Consider the following 23399-nt stretch of genomic DNA (forward strand, 5'->3'; position numbering starts at 1 on the left):
CTTTCTAGTTGCATTGTCCCAGCTGGGATTTCAGATCGTGTTCGGTCTCATTTGTGTTCTCTTCTCTCTGTGGGAGACTGTCACCCATACTAGCATTTTAACACTTGCCTTGTACAGGATGTTCATTTTGGGGACTCTTTTAAATATTTTTTGTGGCACCTGGTTGCCTCCAAAGGACACCTTTCCTTCCTTGAGGCAATGGTGGGAGGTGGCAAAGTCAATGTATATACAGCAGACAACTCTGGGCCTCTGCCAGAGAATGGAGCAGTTAGAGCCGGGTGTTGCAGAACTTAAAAAAGACTTTCATGGCAATAATGATGCTGGGTTGTAGGACAGCTTGAAAAATATTTTAAAAACACCTGTGCTTGTGGGACCTGTTGGACAGCAAAGTTCAGGGTGCACTTATTGCAGCAGGTGGAAGAAAATGAGTTCAACTGATTTTTTTTCTAATTCTGCATGGGTCTCAGCAGAGGCCATTGCCGCTAAGCTTGGTTTTCATTCTGTTTGCTGGTTTCTTTTTTTTTTATTGGAGACACAGTGTTGCTGATCTGGACAAATGTCCCTTTGAGCAAGCCGTGCCCGATTATACTCACAGTTCTATTTCCTTGCCTGTTGCTCCTGCTGTGGATTGGGACATTGATAGGCATGGCGATTTGCTTACCTTCAGTGAGTCTTACAAATGTACTTTTAATAGCTTAGGCCCCAAAGCATTATACCTGTATATGATTATGGTAAAGATTCAGCATTTTCAAATGCTTATTGATTATCCTGGTTCAGTGTGGAGATGACAGTTTCTGGCGGCAGACTCCGTCTATCCAGCCTGTTGGTCTCTACACAATCCTGTGATTGCGAAGCATATGGGTGATCTCCAATGGAGAATTCTTCACAGGGGTATGGCCTAATTTGATTCTGAACGTGTCCATGTGTGCCCTGTGACATGGGGGAAGACTGTTTCTCATCTGTTTCTTACTTGTTCCAGGTTACACCCATTATTTGTTGTACTTCAGGGTGTCTTTTGGTTATAGTTCCTTGATTTTTCTCATAGTGTATTTCCTTTTACCATTAAATATGGATTCACAAATAGATCTGTAATATGCCTTGTGAACATCATTTTGAGTCAAGCAAAGACAGCCATTTTGAAAAACAAACAATGCAAAGTATCTGGTACTGGCATTGCCAATGGGCTTCATTTTTTAATTTATTTTTTAGTGGATTTCTGCCTTCATTTGGAATTTAGATATTCTACTCATACATAATTTGGATCACATTATTCAGGGGTGGGCTGCTGGAAATGCACTTAATAGTTTTAGCGATGGGCAGTTGTTGTGATGAATTTGTTTGTTTGGTTTTTTTTTGTTTTTTTTTTTATTTTTACTATTGCTTTCTATTCTGATTTTATTTAAAGTCTTTTAAAAGCCAGACTCTCTCTCTTTACTGAGGAGACTTGGATTGAGCTTCCTGGCTGAGATGCTGCTGTTTCCTCCACTGTTATCTGGAAGCTCAAGTTGAGCTGCTCCTTCTGTCCCAGTGGGATCTGTGCTGGAGAGTGACTTTATTTAAAATTTCTTCTGTGCTGAGCCAAGGTGAGGAATTTCTCCAGTTGGAACAAGTCCCCTAAGGCAGACTTACGCTCTGCCAACATCAGCTCCTGAGCCAGAGACCTCAAGGAAGGTGCCGAGGATGGGCAGCAAAATGATTCTGCACAAACAACCCCTCCTCATTGCTCATCTCTCCTCTCAGTAGTAGTTGCAGGAGCTGATCCAGCCATGGGGAAGAAAATGACCCCGGAATGGGACTGTCCAAACCGGAGGGGCAGAGAGAGGGGAAAGGAGATCGAAAGGGAAAGAGGAGAGAGACTGACAGGGGCAGTGGGAGAAATAAGTGGGGAGAGAAATTCCCAGATCTTTGACTTGCCCAGACATACTTATTGCAGCATCCTGGGACAGATTCCCTTGTCTGTGAACAAGGGGAGGAGCAGAAGGAGGAAAAGCAAGTTCCTGAGTCTCCCTATTCCCCCTGCCTGGGAGCATGCTGCCCTGGGAACCAAGTCTGGGGGAATCCCCCAAAGTGACTCCTTTGGTTCTCTTCTGTTCTACCATTTGGTTCAGAAAGTTTGTTACTGGGAGGATTGAAAAATGTCTCTGGTGGGTTTAGTCCTGGAGGGAGGGGCCAGGTCTGCACTGTAATAAAGTGATCAAGCATTTTCCCAGCGTGGCAGAATCTGGAGTGTCTCTCTGCAGGGAAAGTGCCTGGGGCAATTTTGATGTGAAATTAAATTGAAGCCTGCTCTGAAATCTCCCCAGTTGCCCTTCTTGAGCCCCACACACCTATAGCCAAATAGACAGTCCTTGTAGGAGCAGGATTTTATAATTGTACTAATTGTACTATAAGAATTGATGTAAACTTTGATTTCATTCTGCCAGCCACCCTTTTTGAATAACAGAAAGGAATGACAGGTTTCAGAGTAGCAGCCGTGTTAGTCTGTATCCGCAAAAAGGACAGGAGGACTTGTGGCACCTTAGAGACTAACCAATTTATTTGAGCATAAGCTTTCGTGAGCTACAGCTCACTTCATTGGATGCATACCGTGGAAAATACAGTGGGGAGATTTATATACATAGAGAACATGAAACAATGGGTGTTACCATACACACTGTAATGAGAGTGATCCCTTAAGGTGAGCTATTACCAGCAGGAGAGCGGGGGGGGCGGGGGACGTGGGGGGGAAACCTTTTGTAGTGATAATCAAGGTGGACCATTTCCAGCAGTTGACAAGAATGTCTGAGGAACAGTCGGGGTGGGGGGGCGGGGGGGATAAACATGGGGAAATAGTTTTACTTTGTATAATGACCCATCCACTCCCAGTCTCTATTCAAGCCTAAGTTAATTGGATCCAGTTTGCAAATTAATTCCAATTCAGCAGTCTCTCATTGGAGTCTGTTTTTGAAGTTTTTTTGTTTTTTATTCCACTCTACACCATATATTAGGCTTAAATAAAGACTGGGAGTGGATGTGTCATTACACAAAGTGAAACTATTTCCCCATGTTTATTTCCTCTCCCCCCCCCCCCCGACTGTTCCTCAGATGTTCTTGTCAACTGCTGGAAATGGCCCACCTTGATTATCACCACAAAAGTTTTTTTTTTCTCTCCTGCTGGTAATAGCTCACCTTACCCAATCACTCTCATTACAGTGTGTATGGTAACACCCATTTTTTCATGTTCTCTGTGTATATAAAATCCCCCTACTGTATTTTCCACTGCATGCATCCAATGAAGTGATCTGTAGCTCACAAAAGCTTGTGCTCAAATAAATTTGTTAGTCTCTAAGGTGCCACAAGTACTCCTTTTCTTTTTGTGGATACAGACTAACATGGCTGCTACTCTAAAAGAAAAAGTGAGAGACTTGGAAAGACCAGGAGACAATTAGAAAACATCCATTGTATCGGATGCTAAACATGTTAGCAGCACTGACGACCTCAGAGGTGAGACAGGCACCCCTGAAGGCGAGACAACAAATAGGAGATAACGATGGGAAGCCCAACAATAACCATCAAATAATAACAGCAGAAAACCCCAAGATTAACACCACTTAAGGACTAATGATTACAGGATGACATTGCAAAATGCATGGACTCAAATGGGAATTTACAACTATAAAGCTGGAGTGTTTTGGCATGGAACTCTGGGTTCAGTCCTGCAAAGCCTTGGAGCATCGGATCGCGACTGACAGAGCCCAGCTCCTCACTCATGCTCAATCTAACTGGCCATTAGATTGACTCGAGCTACAACAGACTGGTAACTATAAACAGCTACTGGAAGGACTCTGTGTGTGTGTGTGTCTGTGTGTGAGAGAGAGAGAGAGAGACTGAAAAGCATTGCTAACTGTTGTATTTTCAATAAATGCGGCGTATTTGCCTTTTCCCCCTGAAAAGATCCCGTGTGCTTTGTATGAGCATAACATCCTCACTTCCTCCATAGCCATATATCGTTTCATACACGCTCTCATTGTTCTTACTTATAGCCTACCCCTCTTCTAGAATCAAACTTACGTGTTTCTGCCAGGAAGTTCTCGAAATTCCTCGCTTTCTCACTCCATATCTTTCAGACAGGTAAATCTTATTTTTGATGTTCATTATTCATTCTTTCCATATGTTCAAACCATCTTAACTTTCCAATTATTATCCTGTTTGCAATTTAATTTTAAAATTTGTATTATCTTCTTATCCTAACATTACTTACCCTATTAATCAATGTTCTCCTGCACATATTTCTCAATAAAAGCATTCCAATGCATTTATTCGGCTTTCATACTAATATCATAAATTAAGTATATACCCGGGGTAATGGAATTTATATTAATTATTTTTATGCCTAATTTACAGATGGCAAAGTGAGGCCCAATTGACGTATTTATCAAGCAAAGACATCCAGTTGCTGAACACGCAAGTAATTCTGAATCAGCTGACAGCAATGTAAATGAAACCGAAGTATTGTCAACAAAAAGAATTCGCACTAGCTTTACTCAGAAATAGACTTCTCAAACATTCAGTTCGGTTTTGTAGCCACGAATGATGGTGGCATGCCAAAACCGCAGTGCGTTATTTGTGGCAATGTGTTGGCTAACAACGCAATGAAGTCGTCAAAGCTCAAGAGGAGTTTAAATACAAAACATAATGAAATTGGTTCAAAGCCGAAAGAGTTCTTTGAAAGAAAGCATGTTGATTTACAAGGTCATCAGAAACAGATCTTTGAAGTGTAATATAAATAATTCTGCTTTGCGAACTTCTTATAAAGTAGCGCTTCGCATTGCTAAGGCTAAAAAGCCATACACAATCGGTGAGACACCAGTGATAAGCGGTATTAAAGATGTCTGCATGGAAATGGTGGGCGAGCCGGCGGCAAAGAAAGTGGCTCAGGTGCCACTTTCAGATGACACTATCGCTCGACGAATTCACGATCTGGCTCACGATATGGAAGATCAGCTCATAGGACAGATTAAATTAGCAAAGTACTTTTCTTTGCAGCTTGATGAACGTACAGACCTTGCTAATACAGCAATTCTGATGGTGTAATGTGCGCTTTGAACATGAGGGTGATTTGAAGGAAGAGTTTTTGTTTCTGCTTCACTACCAACAAAAACAACTAGTTCTGAAGTGTTCAAGACTGTGAGCGACTACATCGTTAACAAATGTGGGTTGGATTTCAAGTTCTGTGTAGGCGTATGTTCTGAAGGTGCTCCTGCAATGACAGGACGGCATTCGGGAGTGGTTACCCAGATTAAGGCGCTTGCACCCGAATGCAAGTCGCTGTACTGCTTCCTTCACCGAGAAAGTCTTGCAACAAAAAAAATGTCAACAGAACTGAACAGTGTGCTCAGCGAGGTTATAAAAATTGTGAACCATGTAAAGGCAAATGCTTTAAATTCGAGACTGTTCACTGCATTATGTGATGATATGGGAGCTGATCATAAACAGCTCCTACTGCATGCCAATGTACATTGGTTATCGAGGGGAAACGTCCTGTCAAGAGTATTTGAGCTCCAAAACGAGCTTGCCGAGTTTCTTCTTGACAAAAAAACAAACTGGTCACAATTGTTCCGAGATGAGGATTGGATAGCCAAGCTGGCTTATTTGCTTGATATCTTTGCCATCTTTTAATGATCTCAACACCTCCATGAAGGGAAGGATGGCTTCGTGTCTTACAATGGCAGACAAGATTGACGGACAGAAACAAAAGCTAAAAGCATGGACGAGTCGAGTGTCAAGAGATCGTTATGACATGTTTCACAACTTAGCAACAATCATCACCAATGCAGGTGAAGACCTTGATGTTACATCTCTATGAAATGTCATCAGTGAACACTTGACGAATTTGGCAGAATGTTTTGAGTTTAACTTTCCAGCAAAAGAAGAGCCACAGAAAGGGACTGGATGGATCCAAAATCCATTTATTCCATTGAAAGATGACTTAATTGTCACTACGGAGGATAAATTGTTGGAGCTGGCTGCTGACGAAAGATTGAAGATGAGTTTCGAAACTACAACATCGTTTGCTTCCTTTTGGATAAAAGTGAAAGCAGAATATCCTGAGCTTACTGAAATTGCTCTGAAAACTCTTCTCCCATTTCCTTCAACAAACCTCTGTGAGACTGGTGTCTCAACCATAAGTGTCATTAAGACAAAGTACAAGAATAGTTCGGATAGTCATTCTCCATTGCATGTGGCACTGTCCTCCATTGAGCCATGACTGGATAAACTGACAGTGAAGAAGCAGGCTCACCTTTCACATTAGTAAAGGTTAGGGTTTTAACATGCCTATTATTGTGTTAATAAATTTTTTTATAATTTCTTTGTTAGGAGACTTTGCTGGTTTGATTTTTTAATTTTTTTTATTTGTATTGTAATATTGTATTTGTTTACAAAATAAACATAAAATAAAAATGTCTTCCAACTTTTATTGTATTCATTATATTGTTTCCGATATAAATTAATATTACTACAAATGCCCAAATAATATTTTCTTGCATTGTAAATGAATAATAATCATTTTATACTATCCACACAGACACACAGCCTTTCAGTCAGTCTTCAATGTATTTAAATGGGAATATCTCCGCATGAACACCACACTCCCATTCCAATCAATACAGTGAAGAATGTTAGTTTTTCTGATCTGATGTGCTACGTGCCTATGTGAAAACTATAATAATAAGGCATAAATATGGTACCAGTCCCTGGCACATTGGGGGAAAAAAAATTGACAGTCCGCCACATCAGATAGTTTGAGAAGCACTGTTTTAGGGAATACGAGGGGTTCTCTCTTTCTCCCTTCACCTTGATGCCTGTTGGCTGCTCTGTGTGGGGTGGGGGTGGGACTCTGCTGATTGTGAGCATCCCAGAGCTTCCATTTGACTGGCCCTGCTGCCCCATGAATAGTGGGGTTGTCAGTGGGGCAGCAGTTACTGAGGGTTGGACTCTTGCTCTTTCAGGGGCCAGTGACCTTCGAGGAGGTGGCTGTGTATTTGACGAAGGAAGAGTGGGCTCTGCCGGACCCTGCTCAGAGAGCCCTCTACAGAGACGTCATGCAGGAGAACTATGAGACTGTGACCTCGCTGGGTAAGGATTCCTGTCCCCTAGCTTATTGTAATGAAAAATGAAGAGTTAAGTTTCACATCACCCCACAATGCAAACACAACTCTGTCCTGTTTCAGCATCACCCCGACCTGCCAGGGACACACACCCCAGCCCTGTGCTCTCCCCTGCTACACAACCCTCTGGGAACAGAGCACAGGAGCAGTATAGCACAGGCTAGGGGTCGGCAACCTTTCAGAAGTGGTGTGGCGAGTCTTCATTTATTCACTCTAATTTAAGGTTCCGCGCGCCAGTCATACATGTTAACATTTTTTAGAAGGTCTCTTTCTATAAGTCTATAATCTATAACTAAACTATTGCGGTATGTAAAGTAAATACGGTTTTTAACATGTTTAAGAAGCTTCACTTAAAATTAAATTAAAATGCAGAGCCCCCCCGGACCAGTGGCCAGGACCCGGGCAGTGTGAGTGCCACTGGCAAGCAGCTCGCGTGCCATAGGTTGCCTACCCCAGCACAGAGTCTAACACTTCTCTTTGCGAAGGCAAAACTTGGGTTTAGGTCGGATGTAGTGAACAGAAGCTGCCTAGTCTGCACTGAGCCTATTCCACATAAACCATCTCCGACTGCAAAATGTTAGCACCCCTTACCCTCAACCTGAGGATTCCTTCTGAGTCATCGCCTTCGCTTACCCCTGCCTAAGCCCCGGAGACCACGAGCATTATGTGCCACCAGACTGCTAACGATCCCCATGGCAAGAACACACCTTTGTATACATTTACTGACACAACTTACAACACTCAGCACTGAAATGGGGCAGACTAGGTCCCTCAGGCTTCACATGCACCTCTCTTCATACCACACTCACAGCTCTGCCAAGCTTCTCCAGTTAATCCCTCACCGTTCATTTACAGCTACAGCTGATAAAATGCACGTAGCTGGAGTGCATGCTGATAAATGCTGGTGTGACCCGGGGTGCCTAGCGTAGCCCTCACTGAAAATACCAAGGTCAGGGCAGGCTGCAAAAAGAAGAGCATATTCTCCCAGAACTGATGGTCAACACTGAAGTTAGACTCACCAACCAGTCACAAACTGTACTCCTGATCCCCCACAAAAACAAATCACACATCCCCCTTTGTTGCATTCCGGTTCTCTGGCTCCCAATCAGCACCTACATCTAGTACAGTGATAAGTTATTTAAAAGCTCTGCTCACTATACAAAATGTTCTTCTGAACCCCAAAGGGCCAGCCACATTGCCAGGACAATATTAAGTTGGATCTTACACAAACTACCACGCTGCCAGCCCAGAGTCACACGGTACCATGCAGGAGTACTGCAGGGGTCCAGGCCAGAGTCTGCAAACTGGTCTTAGAGCACTTTGAAATATTGCTCTTAATCCAGAAATATTGGTATCAATGCAAAACTTCCAAAGGAACTGCCACAGTATGAAAGAAAGCTGTCAGTGGTCAGGCTGAAACTGAAATGTATGGTGTAGCTTAGGTTCAATGGCCACAGCATGAATGTCTCTTTGAGCCAGCCAATTATTTTGAGAACCTAGATTGCTGGAACTCAAATGTGAAATTGCAGAACTACTAACTGTGGTATGTAACCTATCATTTAAGTCAGCTTCTTTACCCAATGACTGGAAGATAGCTAATGTGATGAAATTTTTTTTAAAAAGGCTCCAGAGGCAATCCCAGCAATTACAGGCTGGTAAGCTGAACTTCAGTACCATGCAAATTGGTTGAAACTATACTAAAGAACAGAATTATCAAACCCATAGATGTAAATGATTTGCTGGGGGAAGAGTCCACATGGTTTTTGTAAAGGGAAATCATGCCTCACCAATCTACTAGAGTTCTTTGAGGGGGTCAACAAGCATGTGGACAAGGGTGATCCAGTGGATATAGTGTACTTAGATTTTCAGAGAACCTTTGACAAGGTCTCTATCACAGGGCAAGTACAACCTGTCCCCCTTTGGGGTGGGGCAAGGGTGTCGCAGTCCTGCAGTTAAGTCCATCTGCCTGCCCTCGCTGTCAGGGAAGTACAGCTTAATGGCCAGAGTCAGTATAGTCAGCCTTGATGTCAGATCAGTATGGCCTAATGGCCACAGTCAGTACAGCTGACCACCTCAACACGGTTATGCAGCCTAGCAGCCAGAGTCAATAAGGCTGCCCTCCTTAACAGGGCTATGCATCCTAATGGTGGAAGTGGGTCACCACCCTAGGGGGTTGGCAGCCAGGGTAGGGGGACCTGGGCCCTCCCTCTCCACAGGGTTCCAGCCCAGGGCCCTGGCAGTGGCAAGCATGCGAGCCTCTCTGAGTCAGCAGGGATTTGGCCAAAACATGCTGACTCAAGATCCGGTTCACTAACTGGTCCACTGTCAAGTTACCCTGGGCTACTTCCTTCCCTTTTCCCCGATGCTGTGGTCTGGACGTCTTCAGGGTCTCTGGGTTGCTCAGCCTACACTGCTCCTGGTGGCTCCGGCCTTCCTTGGGCATCCGCAGGTATCTGGGCGTCTGCCGGGGTCTCAGCACCTCTGGCTCCCATAGTCTGGGATTCCAGCTGCTCCCAGGCTGCAGCCTGTGAGGTGCGTCCTCCCACTCTGGCGATCCACTTAGAGTGAGCTGGGAGGCTCCCTTTTATACTGCAGCAACTGTTAGAGGATGCCTATCAGCGGCGAGGGGGTGTGGCTTCCTCTGCCCAAAGCATGGGGTTAACTCTTTCCTGTCTGGTGCGGGGCAAGTATACCCTACAACAGTCCCTTGCCAAAGTCTCTTAAGCAAAGTAAGTTGTCATGAGATAAGAGGGATTGGTAGCTGGTTAAAAGATAGGGAACAAAGGGTAGGAATAAATGGTCAGTTTTCAGAATGGAGAGAGGTAAATAGTGGTGTCCCCGGGGTTTGTACTGGGACCAGTACTGTTCAACATATTCATAAGTGATCTGGAAAAAGCAGGTAAATGGTGAGATTTGCAGATGATACAAAATTACTCAAGGTAGTTAAGTCCCAGGCAGACTAAGAAGAGCTACAAAGGGATCTCACAAAACTGCATGACAGGGCAACAAAACGGTAGATGAAATTCAATGTTGATAAATGCAAAGTAATGCACATGGGAAAACATAATCCCAACTATTATACATATACATATAAAATGATGGGGTCTAAATTAGCTGTTACCTCTCAAGAAACAGATCTTGGAGTCATTGTGGATAGTTCTCTAAAAACATCCTTTCAATCTTCAGCAGGAGTCAAAAAAGTGAACAGAATGTTGGGAATCATTAAGAAAGGGAAACATAATAAGACAGAAAATATCATATTGCCTCTATATAAATTCATGGTCTACCCACATCTTGAATACTGTGTACAGATGTGGTAAATAGATATATATATTGGAATTGGAAAAGGTACAGAAAAGGGCAACAAAAATTATTAGGGGTATGGAACAGCTTCCATATGAGGAGAGTGTAATAAAACTGGGACTTTTCAGCTTGGAAAAGAGACGACTAAGGGGGGGGGGATATGATAGAGGTCTATAAAATCATGACTGGTGTGGAACAAGTAAATAAGGAAGTGTTATTTACTCCGTTTCATAACGCAAGAACTAGGGGTCACCAAATGAAATGAATAGACAGCAGGTTTAAAACAAACAAAAGGAAGTATTTTTTCACACAATGCACAGTCAACCTGTGGAACTCTTTGTCAGAGGATGTTCTGAAGGCCAAGACTATAACAGGGTTAAAAAAGCACTAGATAAATTCATGGTGGATAGGCTATGCTGTGAAGTATCCCTAGCCTCTGTTTGCCAGAAGCTGGGAATGGGCAGCAGGGGATGGATCACTTAGAATCATAGAATATCAGGGTTGGAAGGGACCTCCTGAGGTCCTCTAGTCCAACCCCCTGCTCAAAGCAGGACCAATCCCCAACTAAATCATCCCAGCCAGGGATTTGTCAAGCCTGACCTTAAAAACCTTTAAGGAAGGAGATTCCACCACCTCCCTAGGTAACCCGTTCCAGTACTTCACCACCCTCCGAGTGAAAAAGTTTTTCCTAATATCCAACCTAGACCACCCCCACTGCAACTCTAGACCATTGCTCCTTGTTCTGTCATCTGCTACCACTGAAAACAGTCTGGATCCATCCTCTTTGGAACCCCCTTTCAGGTAGCTGAAAGCAGCTATCCAATCCTCCCTCATTCTTCTCTTCTGCAGACTAAATAATCCCAGTTCCTTCAGCCGCTCCTCATAAATCATGTCTTCCAGCCCCCTAATCATTTTTGTTGCCCTCCGCTGGACGCTTTCCAATTTTTCCACATCCTTCTTGTAGTGTGTAGCCCAAAACTGGACACAGTACACCAGATGAGGCCTCACCAATGTCAAATAGAGGGGAACAATCACGTCCCTCAATCTGCTGGCAATGCTCCTACTTATACAGCTCAAAATGCCATTGGCCTTCTTGGCAACAAGGGCACACTGTTGACTCATATCCAGCTTCTCGTCCACTGTCACCCCTAGGTCCTTTTCTGCAGAACTGCTGCCTAGCCACTCGGTCCCTAGTCTGTAGCGGTGCATGGGATTCTTCCGTCCTAAGTGCAGGACTCTGCACTTGTCCTTGTTGAACCTCATCAGATTTCTTTTGGCCCAATCCTCTCATTTGTCTAGGTCCCTCTGTATCCTATCCCTACCCTCCAGCGTATCTACCACTCCTCCCAGTTTAGTGTCATCCGCAAACTTGCTGAGGGTGCAATCCACGCCATCCTCCAGATCATTAATGAAGATATTGAACAAAACCGGCCCCAGGACCGATTCTTGGGACACTCCGCTTGATACTGGCTGCCAACTAGCCATGGAGCCATTGATCACTACCTGTTGAGCCCGATGATCTAGCCAGCTTTCTATCCACCTTATAGTCCATTCTCCCAGCCCATACTTCTTTAACTTGCTGGCAAGAATACTGTGGGAGACAGTGTCAAAAGCTTTGCTAAAGTCAAGGAACAACACATCCACTGCTTTCCCCTCATCCACAGAGCCAGTTATCTCATCATAGAAGGCAATTAGGTTAGTCAGGCATGACTTGCCCTTGGTGAATCCATGCGGACTGTTCCTGATCACTTTCCTCTCCTCTAAGTGCTTCAGAATTGATTCCTTGAGGACCTGCTCCATGATTTTTCCAGGGACTGAGGTGAGGCTGCTGGCCTGTAGTTCCCAGGATCCTCCTCCTTCCCTTTTTTAAAGATGGGCACTACATTAGCCTTTTTCCAGTTGTCCAGGACCTCCCCCGATCACCATGAGTTTTCAAAGATAATGGCCAATGGCTCTGCAATCACATCCGCCAACTCTTTTAGCACTCTCGGATGCAGCGCATCCGGCCCCGTGGAGTTGTGCTTGTTCAGCTTTTCTAAATAGTCCCGAACCACTTCTTTCTCCACAGAGGGCTGGTCACCTCCTCCCTATGCTGTGCTGACCAGTGCAGCAGTCTGGGAGCTGACCTTGTTTGTGAAGACAGAGGCAAAAAAAGCACTGAGTACATTAGCTTTTTCCGCATCCTCTGTCACGAGTTTGCCTCCTTCATTCAGTAAGGGGCCCACACTTTCCCGGACCACCTTCTTATTGCCAACATACCTGAAGAAACCCTTCTTCTTACTCTGAACATCCCTTGCCAACTGCAACTCCAAGTGTGATTTGGCCTTCCTGATTTCCCTCCTGCATACCCGAGCAATATTTTTATCCTCCTCCCCGGTCACTTGTCCAAGCTTCCACTTCTTGTAAGCTTCTTTTTTATGTTTAAGATCAGCAAGGATTTCACTGTTAATCCAAGCTGGTTGCCTGACATATTTACTACTCTTTCTACACAGCGGGATGGTTTGTCCCTGTAACCTCAATAAGGATTCTTTAAAATACAGCCAGCTCTCCTGGACTCCTTTCCCCCTCATGTTATTCTCCCAGGGGATCCTGCCCATCAGTTCCCTGAGGGAGTCAAAGTCTGCTTTTCTGAAGTCCAGGATCTGTATTCTGCTGCTCTCCTTTCTTCCTTTTGTCAGGATCCGAGATCCTGAACTCAACCATCTCATGGTCACTGCCTCCCAGGTTCCCATCCACTTTAGCTTCCCCTACTAATTCTTCCCAGTTTGTGAGCGCAGGTCAAGAAGAGCTCTGCCCCTTGTTGGTTCCTCCAGCCCTTGCCCCAGGAAATAGTTGGGTTGCCATGTTCTGCTCCTCTTGGCTCCCACTTGATGATTATCTCTTCTGTTCATTCCCTCTGAAGCACCTGACACTGGCCACTGTCAGAAGAAAGGGCTAGATGGACCCTTGGTCTGACCCAGTATGGCCGTTCTTAATGTTTTTGTGTTCTTAGCTGCGCCTTAGTCTTGCTTCACATGTGCATTTCTATTTCTTCTACTTGTCAATTTGGCTGATGCTAATCTGAAGTTCCACTCTCTTTAGTTATTAACTTTTTCAATATTGCTCCCCCAGAAAGACAGTAGGTACTATGTGCAGCTGAGATAAATGCGAAGTGGCTGAGATGAATCAGGGGACAATTAGAGCCATACTTTGAGCCCCAGGTCTGTGCAGAAAAGTGACTTTGTAAACAGCTTCTTTTGGTGAGAACTTTTTCTCAGGTACTTCTTCATCAAATAATCTCATATATGGCCCACTAACCATGCCCGCATCCCCATGAGGAGCAACGAATGTCAAGATAATCTGAGTAAGCATGTGCATTTTAGAGTGATTTGAATGTCTGAACCATAACAATAGAGATGGTGCATGACTCAGTTTCCCCTCTGACTTTGCTTTTTTACCCACTGGGTGTGAAGGAGTTAATTCCTTCTCTGGGAGAGGGGAAGTAATGGCTGTTGGAGTAATGGAAGTCTATGCAGTTTGGCATGGATACACTTTCAAGAACTGTGCCCTGGAGAGACAATGGAAGACCCAAGGACTGGATATTGACTCACAATGCCTGGGAGCCAAGGGTGTTCCCAGAACTTGGGAACCCAGCGGGACTGCAATTTGGCTCAAAGGGATTAGTTGTGAACAGATGGAGCTTTAAGGTTGGTATTGTCCAGGGCAGAGAGACTGAGACAGGGAGAGATGAAATGGAGGAGGCTTTGGGAAAGCTGGGCAGATGATACTGATAAAATTAGCTTTGTGTTAAGTTTTGCTTTACCAGACTAACCTAAGAATCATCAGATATATTCCAGCTATGTCTGGGTTCTAGCACACTAAAGGCTGGGGCATATCACACCTAGTCAATCCAGAGCCCTCTCTTTGAATCCTTCCACTTACTGTCCCTTCTCTAGCACATCAAACAAGTTGCTTATCTTCACTCCTAGAGCCTGTCCCAGCCTTTCCCCTCCTGACATGTCATCTCTTGTTCTGTGTTGAGCTGCCGACTCCCACCTCCACGGCCTCCATCACCCACTTGTTACCTTTTCAAACAATTCCCTTCATGCCTTCTCCCGTGTTGCTCCTTGTGCTTTGAGTGGAGCTGCCCATGCACATCCCACAAACTACCTCAGTTTCCTCCTTCCCAACCCTCCTTAACACTCTCCTTCTCCGTGATGCCTACAATGACATTACAACATCTAGTCTCCAACATTGTCCTATTTGTTTCCTTGTGTTCGCCATCTGTCTGTCTCCATCTGTCTCTGGTCCTGTTCTTGGCTAGTCAGCTCTTTTGGGGCAGGGACTGTCCTTTTGTTCTCTCTTTGTAGAATGTTTAGCACAATTGGATCCTAGTCCATGGAGTAGGTGATGTAGGGAGTTTGGGGCCATAGGCCAATCTTCTTCCCTTCCTACTTGTTTTCCTTTAAGCCCCCTATTAAACTAAACCAACTTATTCCCATGGTAAATATCCCAATATCCAGGTCATCATGCAGTATTCTTCAATGTTCCCCAGCTCCAATGCCGTCACAGCGGATTGGAGGATTTGGACCAAGGGGCACCTGCAGTGTGTGTGGGCAATGGCAGATAAGGAAAGGAAGGTTTTGGGGGTTGGAGCTAGGGGGATCCTAGCCCATTAACACAGAATCCCTGCGCACACCCTTTTGATTTAGAGCCTGCATTCCATTCTTATTACAGTCCAGTTTCACTTTATTTTACATATCTTTTTCAAATGTTATTTTCACTTTCTCCTCTCTCTGCTACTTAGTGCCTCCCCCCCACAACACACGCATCTCTTCCCTACACCCTGTGACCCAGCCACCATTCCTGACATCTTCTGTTCCTCACAGCAGCAGGACGACCCATCCCTGGCACAAATGTGCACTTTCTTGATGATGTCATTGGTTGGTAGTGCAACTTCTGGGGACTCATCTGCAGTATCCACAATCAGTCTTCCCTGTAGGCTTCTTGGACCTTTGAATCAGTCCCTCCTAAAGTCACATGGCCTGATCCATCGTTTTCACATTCTCCTTTTCCAGAGGAAGTAGAATCTGTTGTTTCTGAGTTATTGAAACTAATTCTGTAGACCTAACCACACTGTGGGAGATATTCATACTCCGTTCTGCTACACCTGACTTGCTAGATTCCCTGCTTCCTTAGAATGTGCTTTCCTGACATATAATACTAAGGCTAAGATTCTGTCACGGTTATTTTTAATAAGAGTCATGGGCAAGTCCCAGGCAATAAACAGAAATTCACAGAAGCCCGTGACCTGTCCCTGACTTTTACTAAAAATAACTGTGACAAAATGGGGAGTGAGGAGGGTTCAGCACCCACCATTTCTGGGGGTCCGTTTCCCGTGGCTCTCCCTCCCCATGGCCGCCAGTGGTAGCTTGGAGTGCCGGGGTCCCCCTTGCCACCTGTGGTGGCTGGTAAACTGCGGGATCTGCCCACGGTGGCTGGGAAGCTGTGGGGTTCCCCTGGCCACCACTCGTGGCTGGGAACTGCAGGGGTCCCTGCGCCAGCTGACAGCTCCTGCCCCGTGACCCCAGGGCTGAAGCAGAAAATGTTATGGAGGTCTCTGAAATTCACGGATTCCGTGACCGCGGTGACAAAATCTTAGCCTTAATAATACCCCTGACATACTGCATTCTGGGACATGCCTGCTCCTTGCTGTTCCTTACTGTGCTGAACCCCACAAACCCATGCTCACCAGTTCTAGCTTCTTGTGACTTTCATTGTCTCTGGTTCTTTCTCCACCAGTAAGAAGCATTTCTAGGGGGATTTCCTCTCTTTCTGGAGTCTGCACTATCAGGGACAGGGAGTTACCTTACCTGGGTTTTAGGAGCCCCTTTGATGTTGACTGTCTGGCTGTGTATGTTCCCAGCAGAGATGGGGTTAGTTAAGTCCCTCGGAAGCAGGGAGTCTAGCTCATCTTGGGAGCTGGCTCTGGTTTTTTACTGCCTTAAAATGAGCTGGGTTTAAAATAATACAACATTTCTTTGTGACAAATGTCCCATGAATTCATCTGATCTCACTTGTTTTCTTCCCCTGAGCAGAGTTTCCAATTTCCAAACCTGACGTGATCTCCCAGCTGGAACAAGGGGATGAGCCGTGGGTCCCAGACCTCCAGGGCTCAGATGAACAAGAGATCCTGCGAGGTGCCTTCACAGGTGAAGAATCATTAAACCTACTTAAAACTGTCAGTGCCTGAAGGAAAGAGCCGGTATTCCCTCAAGGGCCTTGTGAACGCTCTCAGTCCAGGATTGTCCCCAGCGGGTGCAATATCCTCTGGGCAGAGATCTCTCATGGCTTCCTACCTATCCTGGCTGACACCTGGCAGTAGCTCCTTCCCTGACCTCCCTTCATCCTGAGTGTTTGGATAGGATGTGGAAACAGAATTGATCCCCTCCTCTTTCCCTTATGGGGAAGAGTTTGGGGGAATCACTTCCTGATTTTTTCCCCTATTTCTCTAGCACTTATTTTGGTTTCCTCTCCTCTTTCCCATTCCTACGTCTGAGGTTTTTCTCTCTCTATTCCAGCAGGTGGTGGGATGGTGAGTGAGAATGAGGAACAGAATACTCAGCAGAAGGAAGCTGAGCATGTGGACCTGCACGGGGTATTGTTGCAAAGATCCAAATGGAATGTGTCCAGGAGTGATGAGCAGCAAAAAAGTTGTGAGAGTCAGCACAGGCCAGAGAGGCAGCAGGGAAACCCGCCAGAAGAGAAAGTGGGTAAACCCATTAATAGTCAGGGAACTCATGAGGACCTCAAGGGGACCACAGGCCAGCACAGAATCCTCACAGGAGAGAGAAAAAACACATGCACTGAATGTGGGAAAATCTTCCGTAGATGTGCAGACCTTATTAATCATGAGAGAATCCACACAGGAGAGAGACCCTATGAATGTAGTCAGTGTGGGAAAACATTCACTCAAAGTTCAGCCCTTACTAGGCATCAGAGAATCCATACAGGGGACAGACTCTATGAATGCTGTGAATGTGGGAAAAACTTATCTGACAGATCAACCCTTATTCAGCATCAGAGAATCCACACAGGGGAGAGACCATATAAATGCAGTGAATGTGGGAAAAGCTTCACTGACAGGTCAGGCCATATTTATCATCAGCGAATCCACACGGGGGAGAGACCCTATAAATGCTGTGAGTGTGGGAAAACCTTCATTCAGCGCACAACCCTTGTTACACACCAGCGACTTCACACAGGAGAGAGACCCTATGCATGCCGTGAGTGTGGGAAAAGCTTCACCTCCAGCTCAACCCTTGTTACACATCAAAGAATCCATACTGGGGAGAGACCCTACGAATGCTGTGAGTGCGGGAAAAGCTTCACTCAGAGCTCAGCTCTTATTACACATCAGAGAATCCACAGTGGCGAGAGACCCTATGAATGCAGTGAGTGCGGGAAAAGCTTCACTCAGAGCTCAGCCCTTATTACACATCAGAGAATCCACAGCGGAGAGAGACCCTACGAATGTTGTGAGTGCGGGAAATGCTTCACTCGGAGCTCAGTCCTTCTTTATCATCAGAGAATCCACAAGGGAGAGGAACACCATAAAAACCTTGTCTAGAACCAACAAAAGATTTTTTTATCTTTAATATTTTTGCTCATTCCCACATAGTGAACTTTAAAGCTATTTGCACCATTTCGTTCACTGTGGTACCTCAGCTGCCCCAGGTGAGTTGTCTGTTTTTGCCTTCTGCAGCTCCACCTTTTTGGGGTGAATCCCATGGTCCTTTCTGTCAACTCCATAGTCTCCTATGCATTATGGGAATTTGTGACCCTCCTACAAGGAATATTCATCACCTCCAGGTCAGGGAGATATACAGGTGACGTCATCTAGCTATATCCAAGTAAAATCTTCTTGGTTTCATCTCCACTAGGATTTTCCATGGAGTTGGCTAGCTTGAGTTCGTTATCATGATGTAAAAACCTAACTAGTCTTGCAGTAATTACATAATCCACGTACAGTCTCCAGGTTATCTTCATGTCCTGACCTAACGTCCTTTTTCTAGTCTAAGCAAGGATCAAATATATACTCTTCTTTCCACTGCAAAATGATTGTTCGAGCCTCCGAGTTCACCCTTGGGCACAGATTGTCTCATTCCTAGTTGTCCACACATTTCCCTGGGGTGTGCTGAATAAGAATTGTTTTGGTACCCTTTTTCTCATATAAAATAGATTTAAATATAACAAAGAGCAAGAGTGGTGGGGGAGGAAGGGAAGTGTCATTTCAGGCTCTTGGCAGAGCCTGAAAAAGATGGAGGGATTCCATGCTTCCCCATCACTCCAGCACTCTTACCTTCAGTCTGAACTATGTAGTGTTTATGTTCTTCACATTTTAGCCCTCCACTCCCAAAGTATCATGTGATGCAGTGTCTTCAGCTTTCATAGTTTCACAAACTTTAATTCCAGAAGGGACCATCATGATCATCTTGTCTGACCTCCTGCACGTTGACGGCCAGAGAAACCCACCCACCCTCTCCTGTAATAGGCCCATAACTGCTGGAAAGTTAGTTAATCCACCTCCCTGAGAGGTGGTAGCCTTCCCATCGACATAGCACTGTCTACACAGGGGAGGAAGGGGGTTAGTATGTTGCTCAGGGGTGTGGATTTACACCCCAATCAACGTAGTTATACCAATACAGGGCTGTAGTGTAGACCAGACCTAAGTCTCCATTTGTAAGGTAGGTTCTCCATGCCTCCAATCATCCTAGTAGTCCTTTGTGGTTGGGAATTGTCCTTTGATTTCTTTGATCCTAAATCAGACTCATTAGAGGTAGAGATGAAAGTGTCACCAACCTGGAAAGGGAATCTGAATGGATTCCAAACACAATGAGATCAGTCAGCATTGAAATCCCATTTTCCATCTATGGGCAAAGCTACTCCTGAGGTTTTTCCCGCTGAGTTAGGATTGTTCGCAGGAGGAAATTTGGGTTGTTTTCCCTATTACAATGATGTAATGACCTTTAGTAAATAACATGACTAATAATAATGAAACTGCACTGGGTGAAGTAGGTTTGAACAGATCAGAGGAAAACAGGATGGGGAGAATCTCTTGTCCTGATTCTGAGTCATCAGATGTAATGTGCTCTGAAATTTCACTTTATATGAAATTTAAATTGTTGTATACCTCCTTGGGATGTGGGTTTTTCTTTCTTTCTGAAGTCTGTTTGGTCACATAACTGGATATTAATTTTGTTTGACAGAATGTAGCTCAGATTTATTTTGGGGGACTTTGAGATAAATGATGATTTGCTATAATAGGCAGGGATGGTGTCCTTAGCCTCTGTTTGCCACAAGCTGGGAATGGGAGACAGGGAATGGATCGCTTGATGTTTACCTATTCTGTTCATTCTCTCAGTGGCACCTGGCATTGGCCACTGTTGGAAGACAGGATATTGGGCTAGATGGACCTTTGCTCTGACCCAGTATGGCTGTACTTATATTCTTATGTTCTTATTTTACTTTTTACTTTTTCCCTACCTCTCCATGATGATATAGGGAAAGTTCCAGTCACCTGGAGACCATACTCCAAGCTACTGGACATGCTAACAAAGAAACCGTAGCATTTTTAAATCTCCACTCTGAAATGGTGAACAACATCAGACTCGGCAAAGGATGCAACTATCTGAAGTAACTGCATGTGATCACAGTAATATTCAATAGTTTAGGTCAGTATAGTCTCAGGTGATCTGGAGTGAGAATTCCAGAGTCAGTGACTTGAAACTAGCCAAAATACCCATGTATTTGATCCCCGAAGCAGCTGTGACCCAGGCCTTACAGGAGATTACTTATGAAGATATCTCCTGCATAATCAAATAACATGGGAGATATTATTCCTAACTATGCAGAAACAGAGGAAATAAAGGTGGTGGGTTTTTTGAACTCACCCTTTGTAGGTGCTGTAAATGTGTATAAAAGTAAATCAGTTTTGAATGTGAGATAGTTTCAGAAAAATATCTATTTTTTAATAGAAATCCCACCTCTCCTAGTTTACAGAGACTCTGAGATAATTTAGACATGTGCCACCAGTTTAAAGAAATACATTTGTCATGTTTGGAGATGCCATCCTCACTAACGCTGATGAAATATTGCATGGTTTGGTGAAGAATTCTACTCCAGAGAAGTATAAATTTACCCCAAACAAGGCCAAGGATTTGGCAAGAACTCAGGTAGGTATAGCAGGTACCCGATGGTCAGATTTCACCCCCAAAAAGGAAGCTATGATGAACTATGATCCAGGTAAAATTGCTTTTAGAACACCCTTCACTACTTCAGTGTCACTGATTACAGTTCCAAAGGATGCCATGGATAAATTTGGAACTATTGCCCTTTACCATTTGGATCCAAAGTGTCATAAGCTAAAGAGAAAAACTGTTGATACCTTCAGAGAACACTCCTTTCCTGTAGATCCCCATCTCTTTTCCTGGTTGGGAAGCAAGGATTTTTGTGCTGTGCCAGTGATTGTATCCATCGAGGGAATGACTTTGTCAGCTTCCAAGTTCAGAGTGCAGCATGCACAAATGTTGTGTTCTGTTTCTATGGTTTGGTCTTTTGATCTTGTTTCTTACGCATTTGCATCACTTCTCCACCATCTCCTGCTACTCTGAAAGATTAAAAAGTGTGAAAATAGAGTACAGGTGTTTTTCCTTATGATGCAAACCTGCCCACCTAGTGTGAGACATCTTCCACCAACCCTTACGGCAGGTGATCGCCGGGTAAATGAACTCACACAAGTTAGAGGCACCAATGTTGGGGTGAACCACCGCTTTACTCAAGGGTTCACTGGGTGGAAATGGGGGGTGAAAAGAAAGTAAGACCTATAATAGGGTTTTGCAATCTTTGAATATGTTGTGTTGACAATTAAAATTAAATTAAACATGCCGTTAATTATTAGTTAGAGTAAGAGACTAATTATGTGATCATTCAAATTATACTGGAAATTATCAGGGGTTTTTTTTAGAAATATAAGAAATGGTGGCTAATCCTGAAAAGCTTATTTGATGTACTTTACCCTCTCTGGACTAAAGAGTTCTGAATTATAATGTCAGTCTAAAGATTGGGGTGGTGGAATATGTGAGAGATGTATATGAGAATAAAGACCTGGTATAGACTTCAGTTATTTCTATTTCAAATGAAATTTATTTTGATAAACTTTAAAGTATATTTCTGTTGAGAGGAAAACTACTTAAGGAGATAAGTTTTACTTTAACCTTTTACTCATTGAGATTGTGAGGGTCACTGAATTCCCCACTTCCCTTGTTTGCAGAGGAAAGATATGACATCTCTCATGATATATCCACATTTATTTTTAAGCTTGGTGATGGATGCATGATGCAATGAGTAGCTTTGCTGTTAAAAAAAAACCTTCCAAATAGCTATTTTTATGGGTGCTGAGACTCTTTGAACCCTGTGGCCAGTCTATGGAAACCTTTTCAAACTCGTCCTGATTATCTTTCATTTTTGATATCTTTGGGTTTTGCACATTCATGCTGAATGTGGTTTGCCACAATACATATCTTGAGAAAAAGACTGGATTAAAGGAAACTTTTCCAAACTGATGCTAGCCCAAGATCTGCCTCATTCCAACCAGATTGTCCACATTGTTGGTATCTGAGGCATTCTTCACATCTGATTTGCCCCGAGATCTTGGGGAGGCACCGTAAAGCGGGATAAGCTAGAATCGTCAACTGCAAAGATCAAGATAAAGGTTGAAGTCCTTCAACTTTCAGGTCAACAAGATATCTGAGAAAGATTGATCCCCTCTGGGGAGGGAAATCATGACATCAGTGACAAGCTGTGACAACATCGATTAGTTTCCCTGTACCTGGGAAAGTCTCCTCCTACACATGAGTCGACAGAGTAAGAGAGCTGGAGCGCTCAAACACTGCTATTTTAGTAGTTCCTTTATTTTTTTTTCATTCATTTGTATAATCTGGGGTATGCCCCCCACCTTTCTATCATCCTCGGTGTGACAGGGTGGTTCATTGAATACATCTGTGTTAATCACCTGTAAAATCCACACTGGGAAGATGCCAGAAGGAATAGTTCCCCACATCTTTTGTGTGGCAGTTGTTACATTTCTACTGATGACAGCCTTGATAAAGGCTGTATCTGTGTTGGGGTGAAAAGGAGAAGGATTTAGTCACACAACAGTGAAATCTGAGGCGGAAGCTTTAATTGGCTTTGAGGTTGTAGCCTAAACGTGAACAATCATTTGATTTCAGTATTGAAATATTCACTGGTTTCAGTGTGGCTTGAGCTATGAGGGTGAAGTTCTCTGACTGGGGTTTATGACTAAATGGACAGCCTTCTGACTGGATTACTCTTCTAAAACAGATGAGTTGTTTATCTGTTGTATTAATCTGAGGATTAGATTAAATTGATGACTTGATTCCAAAGCAATATCATTGTTCACTCCTTGATTTACTGGTTCAACTTGAACTTGATAACTGTGTGTTCAACCCATAATAAGTTGAGTTATGTTTATCATAGTTTAGCCTTTGTGATGTATGTTCTTGATTTTCTTTGTTTGTTATAATAAAATGTCTCAAAGGGATGTTGAGTCATGTTTCTGTCAATAAGCCACATAGGCCGGAACTGTAGACAATCTGGGTGGAGATAAGGTGGCCCACCTCGGAGCTGAATCAGCAACCTGTCAATTAACCTTTGGTTTCCCACAGGAGAGCAGCTGAGGGGGGCATTGATCTCCACTCCAGTTGCTCCTCAGGGGATTCGAAGCATTGCAAGGGAAAATGAGCTCCCCCACCTAGGCTTGTGGGAGCAGGGAATGGAGGTCAATGTGGCTGAGTGAGGAGGTGTCAGTTAGGTGGGGGTATTTCTGTGTAGGAGCAGAGAGACTTGCTCTGCTTCTCACTATCATGGGAAGGCCCACCCTGCGCCCCC

General features: G+C 44.2%; 1 protein-coding gene across 3 annotated transcripts in view; it reads left to right on the top strand.

Moving 5' to 3' along the window:
• The window catches only part of LOC311514130 (uncharacterized protein), a 34636-nt gene extending 11669 nt beyond the window's left edge, over window positions 1-22967 (top strand). For all 3 annotated transcript variants that reach the window (XM_084616540.1, XM_084616542.1, XM_084616541.1), the window contains 3 exons: window positions 6990-7116; window positions 16529-16642; window positions 17012-22967. In XM_084616540.1, coding sequence (XP_084472666.1) covers window positions 7083-7116; window positions 16529-16642; window positions 17012-18060 — 1197 coding nt within the window. In that variant the 5' untranslated portion in view covers window positions 6990-7082 and the 3' untranslated portion in view covers window positions 18061-22967. The remainder of the gene's footprint in view (window positions 1-6989; window positions 7117-16528; window positions 16643-17011) is intronic.
• The last annotated feature ends 432 nt before the right edge of the window (window positions 22968-23399 follow it).

Source organism: Lepidochelys olivacea (assembly GCF_965140295.1).
Source record: "Lepidochelys olivacea isolate rLepOli2 genome assembly, chromosome: 28".
In the NCBI taxonomy this organism is placed as follows: Eukaryota; Metazoa; Chordata; order Testudines; family Cheloniidae; genus Lepidochelys; species Lepidochelys olivacea.